General features: G+C 50.4%; 1 protein-coding gene across 1 annotated transcript in view; it reads left to right on the top strand.

The window, feature by feature from the left end:
* Nucleotides 1-20,594, top strand: part of LOC135517138 (pleckstrin homology-like domain family B member 2) — a 61,209-nt gene that overhangs the window by 23,707 nt on the left and 16,908 nt on the right. Inside the window, exons 6-10 of the mRNA XM_064941176.1 lie at nt 955-1,092; nt 2,218-2,355; nt 15,624-15,776; nt 15,846-15,956; nt 16,065-16,154. Of these exons, the coding sequence (XP_064797248.1) occupies nt 955-1,092; nt 2,218-2,355; nt 15,624-15,776; nt 15,846-15,956; nt 16,065-16,154 (630 nt within the window). The remainder of the gene's footprint in view (nt 1-954; nt 1,093-2,217; nt 2,356-15,623; nt 15,777-15,845; nt 15,957-16,064; nt 16,155-20,594) is intronic.

The following is a 20,594-nucleotide window of genomic DNA, read 5'->3' as shown; positions in this document are numbered from 1 at the left end:
TTCAGCCAACCTCCCCCTCTCTCTCTCTCCCCCCTTTTAGCCAACCTCCCCCTCTCTCTCTCCCCCCTTTCAGCCAACCTCCCCCTCTCTCTCTCTCTCCCCTTTCAGCCAACCCCCCCCCCTCTCTCCCCCTTTCAGCCAACCTCCCCCTCTCTCTCTCCCCCTTTCAGCCAACCTCTTTCTCTCTCTCCTCTTTCAGCCAACCTCTCTCTCTCTCCCTCTCTCCCCTTTCAGCCAACCTCCCTGTCTCTCTCTCTCTCTCCCTCTCTCTTTTTCTTAATGTTGCTTCATGTAGCTTGTCATTGGCTTAATAAGAGTTAAAGAAGAGAGAGATGAGAGTGGTAGAGAGAGAGATCCCTTCTCACCATAAAGTATTACAGAGGTAAACACACACTGGCCTTGGCCACGTCTCAACACCTCCTTCTGCATTGCTTAGTTCTGTTGTGAAAACTCCTCTGGAATCTGACTTACTCTTATCATTTAGGATCCACGTATTTTATCTACTCGCAGAAATGTCTTATCTTCTTCGACCTCCGCAACAAGCTTCAGAGGTCAGGGTCGTTTGTTCTAGTGAATTGGTCTTCTATTTACCGTGTCAGAACCTGGAGGTGCTGGATACTGTATTTCAAGTTGGGTTTCTGTGCAGCTGTGAGAGGAGGTGACAGGAGATGTGAGTGTGTGGACAGCTAAATTCAACCAATGAAGCACCTAGAACTCGTCTATGACCACAGTTGTTTTTTTTGCCCTTGTTCTGGATGACCTGTAGTGGGGTGCAGGCTTTTGTTCCTGCTCAGTACTAACATCCATTATTCAACTAATTATCAAGATCTAGTTCAACTGAATCAGGTTTGTTCTGGGCTGGGAACAGACAACAGCACCACCAATATCTCTCCAGGACCAGTGAATAAAGAACATAGCATAGATTCCATTGTGAGAGTGTGATGTCATCTTTAGGCGCTGGCGGAGGAGGGACGGCGGAGGAAGGAAGTGACCCGTGTGGAGGAGGAGAGGATCCAGGTGCTCAACAACATGGACAAGCTGGAACAGAAGATCAACGAACTGGACAACCAGATGGACGAATCACTCAGAGAAGTAAGGAGGGATGGGGGAGGGACAGAGAGATATAGGGGGAGGGACAGAGAGATATAGGGGGGGACAGGGACAGAGAGATATAGGGGGAGGGAGGGACAGAGAGATATAGGAGGAGGGAGGGACAGAGAGATATAGGAGGAGGGAGGGACAGAGAGATATAGGAGGAGGGAGGGACAGAGAGATATAGGGGGAGGGTGATGATACAGACAGACTCCCTCTCTCTCTCTCCATCCAGGTGGAGATACAGACAGGCTCTCTCTCTCTCCATCCAGGTGGAGATACAGACAGGCTCTCTCTCTCTCCATCCAGGTGGAGATACAGACAGGCTCTCTCTCTCTCCATCCAGGTGGAGATACAGACAGGCTCTCTCTCTCTCTCCATCCAGGTGGAGATACAGACAGGCTCACTCTCTCTCTCCATCCAGGTGGAGATACAGACAGGCTCTCTCTCTCTCCATCCAGGTGGAGATACAGACAGGCTCTCTCTCTCTCCATCCAGGTGGAGATACAGACAGGCTCTCTCTCTCTCCATCCAGGTGGAGATACAGACAGACTCCCTCTCTCTCCATCCAGGTGGAGATACAGACAGACTCCCTCTCTCTCCATCCAGGTGGAGATACAGACAGACTCCCTCTCTCTCCATCCAGGTGGAGATACAGACTCTCTCTCTCTCCATCCAGGTGGAGATACAGACAGGCTCACTCTCTCTCTCCATCCAGGTGGAGATACAGACAGGCTCACTCTCTCTCTCCATCCAGGTGGAGATACAGACAGACTCTCTCTCTCTCCATCCAGGTGGAGATACAGACAGACTCTCTCTCTCTCCATCCAGGTGGAGATACAGACAGACTCTCTCTCTCCATCCAGGTGGAGATACAGACAGACTCTCTCTCTCTCCATCCAGGTGGAGATACAGACAGACTCTCTCTCTCCATCCAGGTGGAGATACAGACAGACTCTCTCTCTCTCCATCCAGGTGGAGATACAGACAGACTCTCTCTCTCTCCATCCAGGTGGAGATACAGACAGACTCTCTCTCTCTCCATCCAGGTGGAGATACAGACAGACTCTCTCTCTCTCCATCCAGGTGGAGATACAGACTCCCTCTCTCTCTCTCTCTATCCAGGTGGAGATGGAGGGTGCCCTGGTGCAGGCTGAGCAGGATGCAGAGCTATCAGCTCTGCAGCAGGAGAGAGATGCTGTGGAGACACTCGACACCAAGATGGCCGACATGGAACAACAGGCACCGGACCAAAAGACTCAGGTGTGTGTCTGTTGTAACACTGAGTCACCTGGGTTCAGTAGGGGCAACTCAACATGAGGGAGAGAGAGAGTGACAACATGTGTGGGTGTGTACGTGCTGTTACATGGAGTTTGTAAGAGTTTGTGGTGTCATAAGCGCTGTGTGCATGCAGTGGTGGAAAAGTACCCAATTGTCATTCTTGAGTAAAAGTAAAGATGCCTTAATAGAAAAGTAAAAGTGAAAGTCGCCCAGTAAAATACTACTTGAGTGAAACTCTAAAAATTATTTGGATTTAAATATACTGAAGTATCAAAAGTAAAAGTATAAAAAATTACATTTTTAAATGTACAGATATCCAGGGGCAGGCTTCGACACTCAAGACATAATCTACAAACGAAGCATGTGTTTAGTGAGTCCACCAGATCAGAGGCAGTAGGAATGACCAGGGATGTTCTCTGTTTAGTGAGTCCACCAGATCAGAGGCAGTAGGGATGACCAGGGATGTTCTCTGTTTAGTGAGTCCTCCAGATCAGAGGCAGTAGGGATGACCAGGGATGTTCTCTTGTGTGTGAATTAGACCATTTTCCTTGCTAAGCATTCAAAATGTAATGTACTTTTGTGTGTCAGGGAAAATGTATGGAGTAAAAAGTACATTATTTTCTTTAGGAATGTAGTGAAGTAAAAGTAAACTTGGTCAAATATAAATGGTAAAGTACAGAACTCAAAAAACTACTTAGGTATGCGTAATCATCGCCTGAAACTAATTAGCATAACGCAAAGGACATAAATATCTCTAGAAAATATTCCTATTCATGAAAATCACAAATGAAATATATTGAGACACAGCTTAGCCTTTTGTTAATCACCCTGTCATCTCAGATTTTCAAAATATGCTTTTACAGCCAACGCTAGACAAGCATTTGTGTAAGTTTATCTATAGCATAGCATTATGCCTTGCTAGCAGCAGGCAACCTTGTCACGGAAATCAGAAAAGCAATCAAATTAAATCGTTAACCTTTGAACTTCAGATGTTTTCACTCACGAGACTCCCAGGTATTTTATTTTTTTATTTGTTTTATTTCCCCTTTATTTAACCAGGTCGGCTAGTTGAGAACACCTTTATTAACCAGGTAGGCTAGTTGAGAACAAGTTCTCATTTACAACTGCGACCTGGCCAAGATAAAGCATAGCAGTGTGAACAGACAACTCAGAGTTACACATGGAGTAAACAATTAACAAGTCAATAACACAGTAGAAAAAAAAGAGTTTATATACATTGTGTGCAAAAGGCATGAGGAGGTAGGTGAATAATTACAATTTAGCAGATTAACACTGGAGTGATAAATGATCAGATGGTCATGTACAGGTAGAGATATAGGTGTGCAAAAGAGCAGAAAAGTAAATAAATAAAAACAGTATGAGGATGAGGTAGGTAAAAATGGGTGGGCTATTTATCGATAGACTATGTACAGCTACAGCGATTGGTTAGCTGCTCAGATAGTTGATGTTTGAAGTTGGTGAGGGAGATAAGTCTCCAACTTCAGCAAATTTTTTATTTTTTTGCAATTCGTTCCAGTCACAGGCAGCAGAGAACTGGAACGAAAGGCGGCCAAATGAGGTGTTGGCTTTAGGGATGATCAGTGAAATACACCTGCTGGAGCGCGTGCTACGGATGGGTGTTGCCATCGTGACCAGTGAACTGAGATAAGGCAGAACTTTACCTAGCATGGACTTGTAGATGACCTGGAGCCAGTGGGTCTGGCGACGAATATGTAGCGAGGGCCAGCCGACGAGTGCATACAGGTCACAGTGGTGGGTGGTATAAGGTGCTTTAGTGACAAAACGGATGGCACTGTGATAAACTGCATCCAGTTTGCTGAGTAGAGTGTTGGAAGCTATTTTGTAGATGACATCGTCCGAAGTCGAGGATCGGTAGGATAGTCAGTTTTACTAGGGTAAGTTTGGCGGCGTGAGTGAAGGAAGGCTTTGTTGCGGAATAGAAAGCTGACTCCAGATTTGATTTTCGATTGGAGATGTTTGATATGAGTCTGGAAGGAGAGTTTACAGTCCAGCCAGACACCTAGGTACTTATAGATGTCCACATATTCAAGGTCGGAACCATCCAGGGTGGTGATGCTAGTCGGGCGTGCAGGTGCAGGCAGCAAACGGTTGAAAAGCATGCATTTCGTTTTACTAGCGTTTAAGAGCAGTTGGAGGCCACGGAAGGAGTGTTGTATGGCATTGAAGCTCGTTTGGAGGTTAGATAGCACAGTGTCCAAGGATAGGCCGGAAGTATACAGAATGGTGTCGTCTGCGTAGAGGTGGATCAGGGAATCGCCCGCAGCAAGAGCTACATCATTGATATATACAGAGAAAAGAGTCGGCCCGAGAATTGAACCCTGTGGCACCCCCATAGAGACTGCCAGAGGACCGGACAGCATGCCCTCCGATTTGACACACTGAACTATGTCTGCAAAGTAATTGGTGAACCAGGCAAGGCAGTCATCAGAAAAACCGAGGCTACTGAGTCTGCTGATAAGAATGTGGTGATTGACAGAGTCGAAAGCCTTGGCAAGGTCGATGAAGACGGCTGCACTGTATTGTCTTTTATCGATGGTGGTTATGATATCGTTTAGTACCTTGAGCGTGGCTGAGGTGCACTCGTGACCGGCTCGGAAACCAGATTGCACAGCGGAGAAGGTACGGTGGGATTCGAGATGGTCAGTGACCTGTTTGTTGACTTGGCTTTCGAAGACCTTAGATAGGCAAGGCAGGATGGATATAGGTCCGTAACAGTTTGGGTCCAGGGTGTCTCCCCCTTTGAAGAGGGGGATGACTGCGGCAGCTTTCCAATCCTTGGATCTCAGACGATATGAGAGGTTGAACAGGCTGGTGAATAGGGGTTGCGACAATGGCGGCGGATAGTTTCAGAAATAGAGGGTCCAGATTGTCAAGCCCAGCTGATTTATACGGGTCCAGGTTTTGCAGCTCTTTCAGAACATCTGCTATTTGGATTTGGGTAAGGAGAACCTGGAGAGGCTTGGGCGAGTAGCTGCGGGGGGGCGGAGCTGTTGGCCGAGGTTGGAGTAGCCAGGCGGAAGGCATGGCCAGCCGTTGAAAAATGCTTGTTGAAGTTTTCGATAATCATGGATTTATCGGTAGTGACCGTGTTACCTAGCCTCAGTGCAGTGGGCAGCTGGGAGGAGGTGCTCTTGTTCTCCATAGACTTCAGTGTCCCAGAACTTTTTGGAGTTGGAGCTACAGGATGCAAATTTCTGCCTGAAGAAGCTGGCCTTTAGCTTTCCTGACTGACTGCGTGTATTGGTTCCTGACTTCCCTGAACAGTTGCATATCGCGGGGACTATTCGATGCTATTGCAGTCCGCCACAGGATGTTTTTGTTCTGGTCGAGGGCAGTCAGGTCTGGAGTGAACCAAGGGCTATATCTGTTCTTAGTTCTGCATTTTTTGAACGGAGCATGCTTATCTAAAATGGTGAGGAAGTTACTTTTAAAGAATGACCAGGCATCCTCAACTGACGGGATGAGATCCATGTCCTTCCAGGATACCCGGGCCAGGTCGATTAGAAAGGCCTGCTCACAGAAGTGTTTTAGGGAGCGTTTGACAGTGATGAGGGGTGGTCATTTGACTGCGGATCCGTAGCGGATACAGGCAATAAGGCAGTGATCGCTGAGATCCTGGTTGAAGACAGCGGAGGTGTATTTGGAGGGCCAGTTGGTCAGGATGACGTCTATGAAGGTGCCCTTGTTTACAGATTTAGGGTTGTATCTGGTGGGTTCCTTGATGATTTGTGTGAGATTGAGGGCATCCGAGGCTTAGATTGTAGGACTGCCGGGGTGTTAAGCATATCCCAGTTTAATTCACCTAACAGAACAAACTCTGAAGCTAGATGGGGGGTGATCAATTCACAAATGGTGTCCAGGGCACAGCTGGGAGCTGAGGGGGGTCGGTAGCAGGCGGCAACAGTGAGAGACTTATTTCTGGAGAGAGTAATTTTTAAAATTAGTAGTTCGAACTGTTTGGGTATGGACCTGGAAAGTATGACATTACTTTGCAGGCTATCTCTGCAGTAGACTGCAACTCCTCCCCCTTTGGCAGTTCTATCTTGATGGAAAATGCTATAGTTGGGTATGGAAATCTCAGAATTTTTGGTGGCCTTCCTGAGCCAGGATTCAGACACGGCAAGGACATCAGGGTTAGCAGAGTGTGCTAAAGCAGTGAGTAAAACAAACTTAGGGAGGAGGCTTCTGATGTTGACATGCATGAAACCAAAGCTTTTTCGATCACAGAAGTCAACAAATGAGGGTGCCTGGGGACATGCAGTGCCTGGGTTTACCTCCACATCACCCACGGAACAGAGGAGGAGTAGTATGAGGGTGCGGCTAAAGGCTATCAAAACTGGTCGCCTAGAGCGTTCGGGACAAAGAATAAAAGGAGCAGATTTCTGGGCATGGTAGAATATATTCAGGGCATAATGCGCAGACGGGTATGGTGGGGTGCAGGTACAGCGGAGGTAAGCCCAGGCACTGGATGATGATAAGAGAGGTTGTATCTCTGGACATGCTGGTTGTAATGGGTGAGGTCAACGCATGTGTGGGAGGTGGGACAAAGGAGGTATCAGGGGTATGAAGAGTGGAACTAGGGGCTCCATTGTAAACTAAAACAATGATAACTAACCTGAACAACAGTATACAAGGCATATTGACATTTGAGAGAGACATACAGCGAGGCATACAGTAATCACAGGTGTTAATTGGGAGAGCAGCTAAAACAGTAGGTGAGACAACAGCTAATCAGCTAGCACAACAACAGCAGGTAAAATGGAGTTGAATAGGCAGAGAGGGTCGGATTAACTACACACAGAGCCTGATTGCGGCTGGGGCCGACAGATAAAACATAAACAAGCAGAATGGAGTACCGTGATTAATGGACAGTCCAGCGTGCATCAGCTATGTAGCCAAGTGATCAGTGTCCAGGGCGCAGCGGTGGATGGGACAGGGAAGCTAGACTGGCGAGTATTATCCAGGTTTAAAAAAACTGGCTGAGGAGACAGAGGGGGAATGAGGGGGAATGAGGGGGAATGAGGGGAGATGGAGGGGAGATGGAGGGGAGACGGGGAGAAGGGGGGAGAAGGAGGGGAGAATGAGGGGAGACGGAGGGAGAATGAGGGGAGACGGAGGGAGAATGAGGGGAGACTGAGGGAGAATGAGGGGAGACTGAGGGAGAATGAGGGGAGACTGAGGGAGAATGAGGGGAGACTGAGGGAGAATGAGGGGAGACTGAGGGAGAATGAGGGGAGACTGAGGGAGAATGAGGGGAGACTGAGGGAGAATGAGGGGAGACTGAGGGAGAATGAGGGGAGACTGAGGGAGAATGAGGGGAGACTGAGGGAGAATGAGGGGAGACTGAGGGAGAATGAGGGGAGACTGAGGGAGAATGAGGGGAGACTGAGGGAGAATGAGGGGAGACTGAGGGAGAATGAGGGAGACTGAGGGAGAATGAGGGGAGACTGAGGGAGAATGAGGGGAGACTGAGGGAGAATGTGAGGAGACTGAGGGAGAATGTGAGGAGACGGGGGGAGAATGAGGGGAGACTGAGGGAGAATGAGGGGAGACTGAGGGAGAATGAGGGGAGACGGAGGGAGAATGTGAGGAGACGGAGGGAGAATGTGAGGAGACGGGGGGGAGAATGTGAGGAGACGGGGGGGAGAATGTGAGACGGCGGGGGAATGAGGGGAGACGGAGGGAGAATGGCGACGGAATGAGAATGAGGGGAGACTGAGGGAGAATGAGAGGCGACGGAGGGAGAATGAGAGGCGACGGAGGGAGAATGAGAGGCGACGGAGGGAGAATGAGAGGCGACGGAGGGAGAATGAGAGGAGACGGAGGGAGAATGAGAGGCGACGGAGGGAGAATGAGAGGCGACGGAGGGAGAATGAGAGGCGACGGGGGGATGTGGGGAGACGGCGGGGGAATGTGGGGAGACTGAGGGGAGACTGAGGGAGAATGAGGGGAGACTGAGGGGAGACTGAGGGAGACTGAGGGGAGACTGAGGGAGAATGAGGGGAGAATGAGGGGAGACGGAGGGAGAATGAGGGGAGACGGAGGAGGGAGAATGAGGAGGGAGAATGAAGGGAGACGGAGGGAGAATGAGGGGAGACGGAGGGGGAATGGTGGGAGACGGCGGGGGAATGGCGGGGGAATGGTGGGAGACGGCGGGGGAATGGTGGGAGACGGAGGGGGAATGGTGGGAGACGGAGGGAGGGAGAATGAGGGGAGACGGAGGGAGGGGAGACGGAGGGAGGGAGAACGAGGGGAGAACGAGGTGAGACTGAGGGAGAACGAGGAGAGACTGAGGGAGAACGAGGGGAAACGGAGGGAGGGAGAATGAGAATGGAGACTGAGGGGAGATGGAGACGGAATGAGGGGAGACGGAGGGGGAATGAGGGGAGACGCAGGGGGAATAAGGAGGAATGAGGGGAGACTGAGGGAGGGAGAATGAGGGGAGACTGAGGGAGGGTGAATGAGGGGAGAATGAGGGGATATGAGAGGAGATGGAGGGAGAATGGGGGAGAATGAGAGGAGACGGAGGGAGAATGAGAGGAGACGGAGGGAGAATGAGAGGAGACGGAGGGAGAATGAGGGGAGACGGAGGGAGAATGAGGGGAGACTGAGGGAGAATGATGGGAGAATGAGGCGAGACTGAGGGAGAATGACAGGAGACGGAGGGAGAATGGAGACGGAGGGAGAATGGAGACGGAGGGAGACGGAGGTAGAATGAGGGGATCACGGAGGTAGAATGAGGGGAGACGGAGGTAGAATGAGGGGAGACGGAGGGAGAATGAGGAGGGAGAATGAGAATGGAGACTGAGGTAGAATGAGAATGGAGACGGAGGGAGAATGAGAATGGAGACGGAGGGAGAATGTGGGGAGACGGAGGGAGAATGTGGGGAGACGGAGGGAGAATGAGGGGAGACGGAGGGAGAATGAGAATGGAGACGGAATGAGAATGAGAATGGAGACGGAATGAGAATGATTGGAGACTGAGGGAGAATGATTGGAGACGGAATGAGAATGAGGGGAGACGGAATGAGAATGAGGGGAGACGGAATGAGAATGAGGGGAGACGGAATGAGAATGAGGGGAGACGGAATGAGAATGAGGGGAGACGGAATGAGAATGAGGGGAGACGGAATGAGAATGAGGGGAGACGGAATGAGAATGAGGGGAGACGGAATGAGAATGAGAATGAAGGGAGACTGAATGAGAATGAGAATGGAGACGGAATGAGAATGAGACGGAATGAGAATGAGAATGGAGACGGAATGAGAATGAGGGGAGACCAGGGAGAATGAGAGGCGACGGAGGGAGAATGAGAGGCGACGGAGGGAGAATGAGAGGCGACGGAGGGAGAATGAGAGGCGACGGAGGGAGAATGAGAGGCGACGGGGGGATGTGGGGAGACGGCGGGGGATTGAGGGGAGACTGAGGGGAGACGGAGGGAGAATGAGGGGAGACGGAGGGAGAATGAGGGGAGACGGAGGGAGAATGAGGGGAGACGGAGGGAGAATGAGGGGAGACGGAGGGGGAATGGTGGGAGACGGCGGGGGAATGGTGGGAGACGGCGGGGGAATGGCGGGGGAATGGTGGGAGACGGCGGGGGAATGGTGGGAGACGGCGGGGGAATGGTGGGAGACGGCGGGGGAATGGTGGGAGACGGACGGAGGGGGAATGGTGGGAGACGGAGGGAGGGAGAATGAGGGGAGACGGAGGGAGGGAGAATGAGGGGAGACGGAGGGAGGGAGAATGAGGGAGACGGAGGGAGGGAGAATGAGGGGAGACGGAGGGAGGGAGAATGAGGGGAGACGGAGGGAGGGAGAATGAGGGGAGACGGAGGGAGGGAGAATGAGGGGAGACGGAGGGAGGGAGAATGAGGGGAGACGGAGGGAGGGAGAACGAGGGGAGACTGAGGGAGAACGAGGGGAGACGGAATGAGAATGAGGGGAGACTGAATGAGAATGAGGGGAGACTGAATGAGAATGAGAATGAAGGGAGACGGAATGAGAATGAGAATGGAGACGGAATGAGAATGAGAATGGAGACGGAATGAGAATGAGAATGGAGACGGAATGAGAATGAGAATGGAGACGGAATGAGAATGAGGGGAGACCAGGGAGAATGAGGGGAGACCAGGGAGAATGAGGGGAGACGGAGGGGGAATGAGAGGAGACGGAGGGGGAATGAGGGGAGACGGAGGGCGAATGAGGGGAGACGGAGGGCGAATGAGGGGAGACGGAGGGGGAATGAGGGGAGACGGAGGGGGAATGAGGGGAGACGGAGGGATAATGAGGGGAGACGGAGGGCGAATGAGGGGAGACGGAGGGCGAATGAGGGGAGACGGAGGGCGAATGAGGGGAGACGGAGGGCGAATGAGGGGAGACGGAGGGCGAATGAGGGGAGACGGAGGGCGAATGAGGGGAGACGGAGGGCGAATGAGGGGAGACGGAGGGATAATGAGGGGAGACTGAGGGATAATGAGGGGAGACGGAGGGGAGACGGAGGGAGAATGAGGGGAGACGGAGGGAGAATGAGGGGAGACGGAGGGAGAATGAGGGGAGACGGAGGGAGAATAAGACTTAATAAGATTTGGTGTTTGCATGCCTGGTCAGCTAGCCTGTTTCTGCTGTGTCGGGGCAGCTAGCCTGTTTCTGCCGTGTCGGGTCAGCTAGCCTGTTTCTGCTGTGTCGGGGCAGCTAGCCTGTTTCTGCTGTGTCTGGTCAGCTAGCCTGTTTCTGCTGTGTCTGGTCAGCTAGCCTGTTTCTGCTGTGTCTGGTCAGCTAGTCTGTTTCTGCTGTGTCGGGGCAGCTAGCCTGTTTCTGCTGTGTCGGGTCAGCTAGCCTGTTTCTGCTGTGTCTGGTCAGCTAGCCTGTTTCTGCCGTGTCGGGTCAGCTAGCCTGTTTCTGCCGTGTCGGGGCAGCTAGCCTGTTTCTGCTGTGTCTGGTCAGCTAGCCTGTTTCTGCTGTGTCGGGGCAGCTAGCCTGTTTCTGCTGTGTTGGGGCAGCTAGCCTGTTTCTGCTGTGTCTGGTCAGCTAGCCTGTTTCTGCTGTGTCTGGTCAGCTAGCCTGTTTCTGCTGTGTCTGGTCAGCTAGCCTGTTTCTGCTGTGTCGGGTCAGCTAGCCTGTTTCTGCTGTGTCGGGGCAGCTAGCCTGTTTCTGCTGTGTCGGGTCAGCTAGCCTGTTTCTGCTGTGTCTGGTCAGCTAGCCTGTTTCTGCTGTGTCTGGTCAGCTAGCCTGTTTCTGCTGTGTCGGGGCAGCTAGCCTGTTTCTGCTGTGTCGGGTCAGCTAGCCTGTTTCTGCCGTGTCGGGGCAGCTAGCCTGTTTCTGCTGTGTCTGGTCAGCTAGCCTGTTTCTGCTGTGTCGGGTCAGCTAGCCTGTTTCTGCTGTGTCGGGGCAGCTAGCCTGTTTCTGCCGTGTCGGGGCAGCTAGCCTGTTTCTGCCGTGTCTGGTCAGCTAGCCTGTTTCTGCCGTGTCTGGTCAGCTAGCCTGTTTCTGCCGTGTCTGGTCAGCTAGCCTGTTTCTGCCGTGTCTGGTCAGCTAGCCTGTTTCTGCTGTGCCTGGTCAGCTAGCCTGTTTCTGCTGTGTCGGGTCAGCTAGCCTGTTTCTGCTGTGTCGGGGCAGCTAGCCTGTTTCTGCTGTGTCGGGTCAGCTAGCCTGTTTCTGCCGTGTCGGGTCAGCTAGCCTGTTTCTGCTGTGTTGGGGCAGCTAGCCTGTTTCTGCTGTGTTGGGGCAGCTAGCCTGTTTCTGCCGTGTCTGGTCAGCTAGCCTGTTTCTGCTGTGTTGGGGCAGCTAGCCTGTTTCTGCTGTGTCGGGGCAGCTAGCCTGTTTCTGCCGTGTCTGGTCAGCTAGCCTGTTTCTGCCGTGTCGGGGCAGCTAGCCTGTTTCTGCTGTGTCGGGGCAGCTAGCCTGTTTCTGCCGTGTCTGGTCAGCTAGCCTGTTTCTGCTGTGTCGGGGCAGCTAGCCTGTTTCTGCCGTGTCGGGGCAGCTAGCCTGTTTCTGCCGTGTCGGGGCAGCTAGCCTGTTTCTGCCGTGTCGGGGCAGCTAGCCTGTTTCTGCTGTGTCTGGTCAGCTAGCCTGTTTCTGCTGTGTTGGGGCAGCTAGCCTGTTTCTGCTGTGTCGGGCCACCCCCAACCAACCATTGCATCGGTCCTCCCGGTCTTCCCTGTCCTCTCGTCCATCCCTCCATCCAGCTCTCCAGATCACTGTAACACTGTATTAACTCTGCTTCCCTTCTCCCACAAACGCTATATCCTGCCCTCTCTGTCCTGTGTGTTTGTACCTAGGCGTATGCACATGCTTGTAATTCATCCGTGTGTGTGTATTGTTGTCTATGTGTGTGCTTGTCGTTCGTCTGTGTGTGAGCAGCTGTCTCAGGGTGAGTGTCTCTACAGACTGAGAGGATTAGGGTAGAGCAGCTGTCTCATGGTGGGTGTCTCTACAGATAGAGGATTAGGGTAGAGCAGCTGTCTCATGGTGGGTGTCTCTACAGACTGAGAGGAGTAGGGTAGAGCAGCTGTCTCATGGTGGGTGTCTCTATTGACTGAGAGGAGTAGGGTAGAGCAGCTGTCTCATGGTGGGTGTCTCTACAGATAGAGGATTAGGGTAGAGCAGCTGTCTCATGGTGGGTGTCTCTACAGACTGAGTGGAGTAGGGTAGAGCAGCTGTCTCAGGGTGGGTGTCTCTATTGACTGAGAGGACTAGTGTAGAGCAGCTGTCTCATGGTGGGTGTCTCTACAGATAGAGGATTAGGGTAGAGCAGCTGTCTCATGGTGGGTGTCTCTACAGACTGAGAGGACTAGGGTAGAGCAGCTGTCTCAGGGTGGGTGTCTCTACAGACTGAGAGGACTAGGGTAGAGCAGCTGTCTCAGGGTGGGTGTCTCTACAGATAGAGGATTAGGGTAGAGCAGCTGTCTCATGGTGGGTGTCTCTATTGACTGAGAGGAGTAGGGTAGAGCAGCTGTCTCATGGTGGGTGTCTCTACAGACTGAGTGGAGTAGGGTAGAGCAGCTGTCTCAGGGTGGGTGTCTCTATTGACTGAGAGGACTAGTGTAGAGCAGCTATCTCATGGTGGGTGTCTCTACAGATAGAGGATTAGGGTAGAGCAGCTGTCTCATGGTGGGTGTCTCTACAGATAGAGGATTAGGGTAGAGCAGCTGTCTCATGGTGGGTGTCTCTATTGACTGAGAGGAGTAGGGTAGAGCAGCTGTCTCATGGTGGGTGTCTATTGACTGAGAGGACTAGGGTAGAGCAGCTGTCTCAGGGTGGGTGTCTCTACAGACTGAGAGGACTAGGGTAGAGCAGCTGTCTCAGGGTGGGTGTCTCTACAGATAGAGGATTAGGGTAGAGCAGCTGTCTCATGGTGGGTGTCTCTATTGACTGAGAGGAGTAGGGTAGAGCAGCTGTCTCATGGTGGGTGTCTCTACAGATAGAGGACTAGGGTAGAGCAGCTGTCTCATGGTGGGTGTCTCTACAGATAGAGGATTAGGGTAGAGCAGCTGTCTCATGGTGGGTGTCTCTATTGACTGAGAGGACTAGTGTAGAGCAGCTGTCTCATGGTGGGTGTCTCTACAGATAGAGGATTAGGGTAGAGCAGCTGTCTCAGGGTGCGTGTCTCTACAGATAGAGGAGTAGGGTAGAGCAGCTGTCTCAGGGTGGGTGTCTCTACAGATAGAGGAGTAGGGTAGAGCAGCTGTCTCATGGTGGGTGTCTCTACAGATAGAGGATTAGGGTAGAGCAGCTGTCTCATGGTGGGTGTCTCTACAGATAGAGGATTAGGGTAGAGCAGCTGTCTCATGGTGGGTGTCTCTACAGACTGAGAGGAGTAAGGTAGAGCAGCTGTCTCATGGTGGGTGTCTCTACAGATAGAGAGGAGTACTGTAGAGCAGTTGTCTCATGGTGCGTGTCTCTACAGATAGAGGAGTAGGGTAGAGCAGCTGTCTCATGGTGGGTGTCTCTACAGACTGAGAGGACTAGGGTAGAGCAGCTGTCTCATGGTGGGTGTCTCTACAGACTGAGAGGACTAGGGTAGAGCAGCTGTCTCATGGTGGGTGTCTCTACAGATAGAGGATTAGGGTAGAGCAGCTGTCTCATGGTGGGTGTCTCTATTGACTGAGAGGACTAGTGTAGAGCAGCTGTCTCAGGGTGGGTGTCTCTACAGATAGAGGAGTAGGGTAGAGCAGCTGTCTCATGGTGGGTGTCTCTACAGATAGAGGATTAGGGTAGAACAGCTGTCTCATGGTGGGTGTCTCTACAGATAGAGGAGTAGGGTAGAGCAGCTGTCTCATGGTGGGTGTCTCTACAGATAGAGGATTAGGGTAGAGCAGCTGTCTCATGGTGGGTGTCTCTACAGATAGAGAGGAGTAGGGTAGAGCAGCTGTCTCATGGTGGGTGTCTCTACAGATAGAGGAGTAGGGTAGAGCAGCTGTCTCATGGTGGGTGTCTCTACAGACTGAGAGGACTAGGGTAGAGCAGCTGTCTCATGGTGGGTGTCTCTACAGATAGAGGATTAGGGTAGAGCAGCTGTCTCATGGTGGGTGTCTCTATTGACTGAGAGGACTAGGGTAGAGCAGCTGTCTCATGGTGGGTGTCTCTACAGATAGAGGATTAGGGTAGAGCAGCTGTCTCATGGTGGGTGTCTCTACAGATAGAGGAGTAGGGTAGAGCAGCTGTCTCATGGTGGGTGTCTCTACAGACTGAGAGGACTAGGGTAGAGCAGCTGTCTCAGGGTGTGTGTGAGCTGGGTCAGTACGCACACTCTTCCTGCTAAAATTATCAACTTCCGGTGACACACACACACACGTTCCTACCTGTTCACCCCTCCTTCTCCTCTAGGTCGTCCTCCTCTCATTTGCCTGCAGGATTATCTCTACTTGTCTCCCTCTTCCTCCTCCATTTCCTCCTCTTCTCCTTTCAGTCAGTTTCAGGATGGGTCACATCATGCTCCACACACCTTCAGCTCCACAGACTCTCCGCCTGTTGATGGGTAGTAGCTGTTTTTTGATAGGATGAGGAAACATGGTTTATAGCACGTTTGGTGAGAGCCTTGATTTGGTTGTGTGACTGAATGCTCTCTCCCTCATGCACAAACTAGGGAGTAAACAGTGTCCACATAGGTACAGCCAAGATGTTACAACACAGTCTGACAAAGTGTGTGTGTGTGTGTGTGTGTGTGTGTGTGTGTGTGTGTGTGTGTGTGTGTGTGTGTGTGTGTGTCAGGACTCTGAGGTGCTGGAGGCTGAGACGAAGCGTTTTAAGGACCTGGAGGACCAGCAGATGGAGAGAGAGAGTCGTCATAATGAGGAGAAGGAGACAAGCACACACCTTCTCAGAGAGATCGTTGACTATCAACTCAGCACCGTCACACGCAAGGTACGGTGTGTTTGTGTTAGAGTATTTGTGTGTTGAACTTTGTGTGTGTTAAACTATGTGTGTTCCCAGGGGAGGCTGGTGACCCTGAAGAAGCAGGCGGACCTGATTACCCAGCAGGCTCAGCGAGAGAAGGAGAGCTTTCTGAAGGAGAGGACCAACCTGCAGATGATGCTGCAGAGGGTATGAATGCATGGTGTGTTTGATTTCAGCCCTACTTGCATTTTAAAGTCTCTCTCTCACTTGCTCTCTCTCTCGCTCTCACTTGCTCTCTCTCTCGCTCTCTCTCAGGAGAAAGAGAACCATGCCTCTCTGGAGAGGAAGTATGCTGACCTCACAGGTGGGCGGCACTTCCCTCTCAGTCCTATCAGTCTCAAGGAGGTATGTTTGACTGCTGCCTAGCAACCGTCTCCATTCCCGCCGATTGTCCCCCTCGTCTCAGTCTCCTCTCTTTCCTCCTTCTCCCATCCCCTACGATACGGCGTTGCTGGCTGACGTGTGACGGTCTCCTAGTGACCAGTCCCGTGACCACGCCCCTTCCTCTCTTTCTTCTCTTATCCTTCCTGCTGACCTGCTGGTCCTCTCATCCCTCCTTTCCTCTCTTGCCATAAAGAGCGCTAAGGTACCATTTCCTCCCTTCATCCTTGTCATTTAAAGCTGAGAACCGCGATGGGCGAAACAGGGCCACTGGCCCACCCAGGGCATTTGTTTTTTTAGTTTTGAGGAAATGGGCAGCCAGCATTGCAGTAAAAATATATTGGATCTGCTATTCTGTGCATTGTCACAGGCCGGCTCATAGCCTGTGGCAAAAAAAGAGGGAACACGAACAACAGGTATAGGCCAATCAAAAAGGTTCTTTATTGTAAACCAAAACTATTAACTTTAAACAAAGAAAAAGGAATGAGGTGTGAAAGTATCATAATGTAAGCTGTATGTAAAGTGCAGGGATGCGTGAATCTGTGTTTGTTTATATTATTGAGTGAAAACTATGTACAACACCCCCCCCCCCCTCCCCCTTAATGATTTAGATGCACTATTGTAAACAAGGGCACTGTTCCACTGGATGTCAGAAGGTGAATTCACCAATTTGTAAGTCGCTCTGGATAAGAGCGTCTGCTAAATGACTTAAATGTTAAATGTTAACTGCAAAGGAACAAACAAACAGGATCATACCTGGAGGAGCAGAGAGAGAGATTGGTGAAGCAGTTTAAATACACTGAGCCCAGGTGACTCCAATCACTAACGACCCTCAGAGGGGCCGTGACAGCAGGTCCGATGGAAAGTTCTGGTATATCATGAGGCTTTAAGAAGCACTTTGTCGAGGCCATTTCAGAAACACTTCCTCCTCCTCTCGTCTTTCTTTTATACAGTGATAATAACACATTGCACGGGTAACAAACAGGCCTGTTCCTATTGTGTATGTTTAGCATTCAATGTGAAACTAATGGAAGATGCTTAACCTGTTGCGTCGAGCAATCCCGTATCCGGGAGCGTAATCATAGCCTCAAGCTCATTAGCATAACGCAACGTTAACTATTCATGAAAATCGCAAATGAAATGAAAGGAATATATTCACTCACAAGCTTAGCCTTTTGTTAACAACACTGTCATCTCAGATTTTCAAAATATGCTTTTCAACCAAAGCTACACAAGCATTTGTGTAAGAGGTATTGATAGCTAGCATAGCATTAGCCTAGCATTCAGCAGGCAACATTTTCACAAAAACAAGAAAAGCATTCAAATAAAATCATTTACCTTTGAAGAACTTCAGATGTTTTCAATGAGGAGACTCAGTTAGATAGCAAATGTTCAGTTTTTCCAAAAATATTATTTGTGTAGGAGAAATCGCTCCGTTTTGTTCATCACGTTTGGCAAAAAAAAAAAAACGAAAATGCAGTCATTACAACGCCAAACTTTTTTTCCAAATTAACTCCATAATATCGACAGAAACATGGCAAACGTTGTTTATAATCAATCCGCAAGGTGTTTTTCCACATATCTATTCGATGATAAATCATTCGTGGCAGTTGTGTTTCTCCTCTGAAGAAAATGGAAACATGCACGCAGCTGGAGATGAATAATTTTGACGCAGGACACCAAGCGGGCACCTGGTAAATGTAGTCTCTTATGGTCAATCTTCCAATGATATGCCTACAAATACGTCACAATGCTGCAGACACCTTGGGGAAACGACAGAAAGTGTAGGCTCATTCCTGGCGCATTCACAGCCATATAAGGAGACATTGGAACACACCGCCTTCAGAATCTTGGCCATTTCCTGTTTGAAAATTCATCTTGGTTTTGCCTGTAGCATCAGTTCTGTGGCACTCACAGATAATATCTTTGCAGTTTTGGAAACGTCCGACTGGTTTCTTTCCAAAGCTGTCAATTATATGCATAGTCGAGCATCTTTTCCAAAAATTAAAAGAGCGCCCCCTATATTGAAGAAGTTAACCTGCATAACAGTACAGCTCTGCCTCTGTTGCTAGAGGTTCACTAACCAAACTAACAACAAGTTTGAACATGGCTCTGGCCAATCCCTCCTCTGATCCTGAGCATACCCCCTCCCCTGATGACATCACCCAAAAACCAGAAGATGATGAGGTGTGTGTGTGTGTGTGTGTGTGTGTGTGTGTCAGGGGTCTGTGAGTGCATTCAGTTGGTGTGTGTGTTTGAGCGAGGGTAGTTTGGAGGTGGACCAATCGATTGGTCAAAATGTTTAAACGTGTATTTTTCAATATACAGTACCAGTGAGAAATGTTGGACACACCTACCTTTCCTACATTGTAGAATAATAGTGAAGACATCAAAACTATGAAATAACACATGGAATCATGTAGTAACCAAAAAAGTGTTCTTCAAAGATTCTTCAAAGTAGCCTCCCTTACCCTTGATGACAGCTTTGCACGCTCTTGGCATTTTCTCAACCAGCTTCATGAGGTAGTCACCTGGAATGCATTTCAATTAACAGATGTGCCTTGTTAAAAGTTAATTTGTGGAATTTATTTCCTTAATGTGATTGAGCCAATCAGATGTTTTGTGACAAGGTAGGGTTGGTATACAGAAGATAGCCCTATTTGGTAAATGACCAAGTCCATATTATGTCAAGAACAGCTCAAATAAGCAAAGAGATATGACAGTTCATCATTACTTTAAGACATGAATGTCAGTCAATCCGTAAAATTTCAAGAACTGAACGTTTCTTCAAGTGCAGTCGCAAAAACCATCAAGCGCTATGATGAAACTGGCTCTCATGAGGACCACCATAGGAAAGGAAGAACCAGAGTTCCCTCTGCTGCAGAGGATAAGTTCATTAAAATAACTGCACCTCAGAAATTGCAGCCCAAATAAATGCTTCAGAGTTCAAGTTCAGGCCTACATGGTCAAATTGCTGCAATGAAACCACAACTTAAGGACACCAATAAGCAGAAGAGACTTGCTTGGGCCAAGAAACACGAGCAATTGACATTAGACCAGTGGACATCTGTCCTTTGGTCTGATGATTCCAAATTTGAGGTTTTGTCTTTGTGAGACGCAGAGTAGGTATACGGATGATCTTCACAGGTGTGGTTCCCACCGTGAAGCATGGAGGAGGAGGGGTGATGGTGCTTTGCTGGTGACACGGTCAGTAATTTATTTAGAATTCAAGGCACACTTAACCAGCATGGCTCCCACCGCTATCCCATCGGTTTTGCGCTTAGTGGGACTATCATTTGTTTTTCAACAGGACAATGACCAAGAAGGAGAGTGATGAAGTGTTGCATCCACACCAATATGCTGGTTAACTTAGCTATTATGCACATAGCAAAATGGTCTAGGAAAAGACACCAATTCAACAGCACACTGATGTTTCAGAACCGCGGACAGCGACCGTTATCAAACGTAGGCGAAATAACATTTGTTATACAATGATGTGATTGTTATTAGTGTTGAACCATTGTCCTTAACCATATACAATTTCAGTAGCACTAGTCTCTTAGAGTGATGGACTGTTCCATCCCCACGGCCTCCACAATCGATCAGTCCACTCAGACAGGAGCCAATCAGACAGGTGTCTTATACACCATGGTATTTATTTGTCTTTGCTACGGCTCGACTAAGGAAATCTCTGTCGTCCAGCAGGTTATGGACCAAACATTCAACCAGTCGACTAAATCGGGTCAACCCTAGTTCCCTTTCTCTGATGGTGTTCCTTTCATCCTCTTTAATCTCTGCCGCCCCTCCTCTCCTGTTGACTGGCCTTCTTCCTCGCCCTGTCGCCCCTCCTCTCCTGTTGACTGGCCTTCTTCCTCGCCCTGTCGCCCCTCCTCTCCTGTTGACTGGCCTTCTTCCTCACCCTGTCGCCCCTCCTCTCCTGTTGACTGGCCTTCTTCCTCACCCTGTCGCCCCTCCTCTCCTGTTGACTGGCCTTCTTCCTCACCCTGTCGCTCCTCCACTCCTGTTGACTGGCCTTCTTCCTCGCCCTGTCGGCCCTCCTCTCCTGTTGACTGGCCTTCTTCCTCGCCCTGACGGCCCTCCTCTCCTGTTGACTGGCCTTCTTCCTCGCCCTGTCGCCCCTCCTCTCCTGTTGACTGGCCTTCTTCCTCGCCCTGTCGCCCCTCCTCTCCTGTTGACTGGCCTTCTTCCTCGCCCTGTCGCCCCTCCTCTCCTGTTGACTGGCCTTCTTCCTCGCCCTGTTGACTGGCCTTCTTCCTCGCCCTGTCGCCCCTCCTCTCCTGTTGACTGGTCTTCTTCCTCACCCTGTCGCCCCTCCTCTCCTGTTGACTGGCCTTCTTCCTCGCCCTGTCGCCCCTCCTCTCCTGTTGACTGGCCTTCTTCCTC

The sequence above is a fragment of the Oncorhynchus masou genome, chromosome 28 (genome assembly GCF_036934945.1).
Source record: "Oncorhynchus masou masou isolate Uvic2021 chromosome 28, UVic_Omas_1.1, whole genome shotgun sequence".
Taxonomy (NCBI): Eukaryota; Metazoa; Chordata; class Actinopteri; order Salmoniformes; family Salmonidae; genus Oncorhynchus; species Oncorhynchus masou.
Note: the sequence above shows the minus strand (reverse complement) of the source record. Positions and strands in the feature narration are given on the sequence as shown.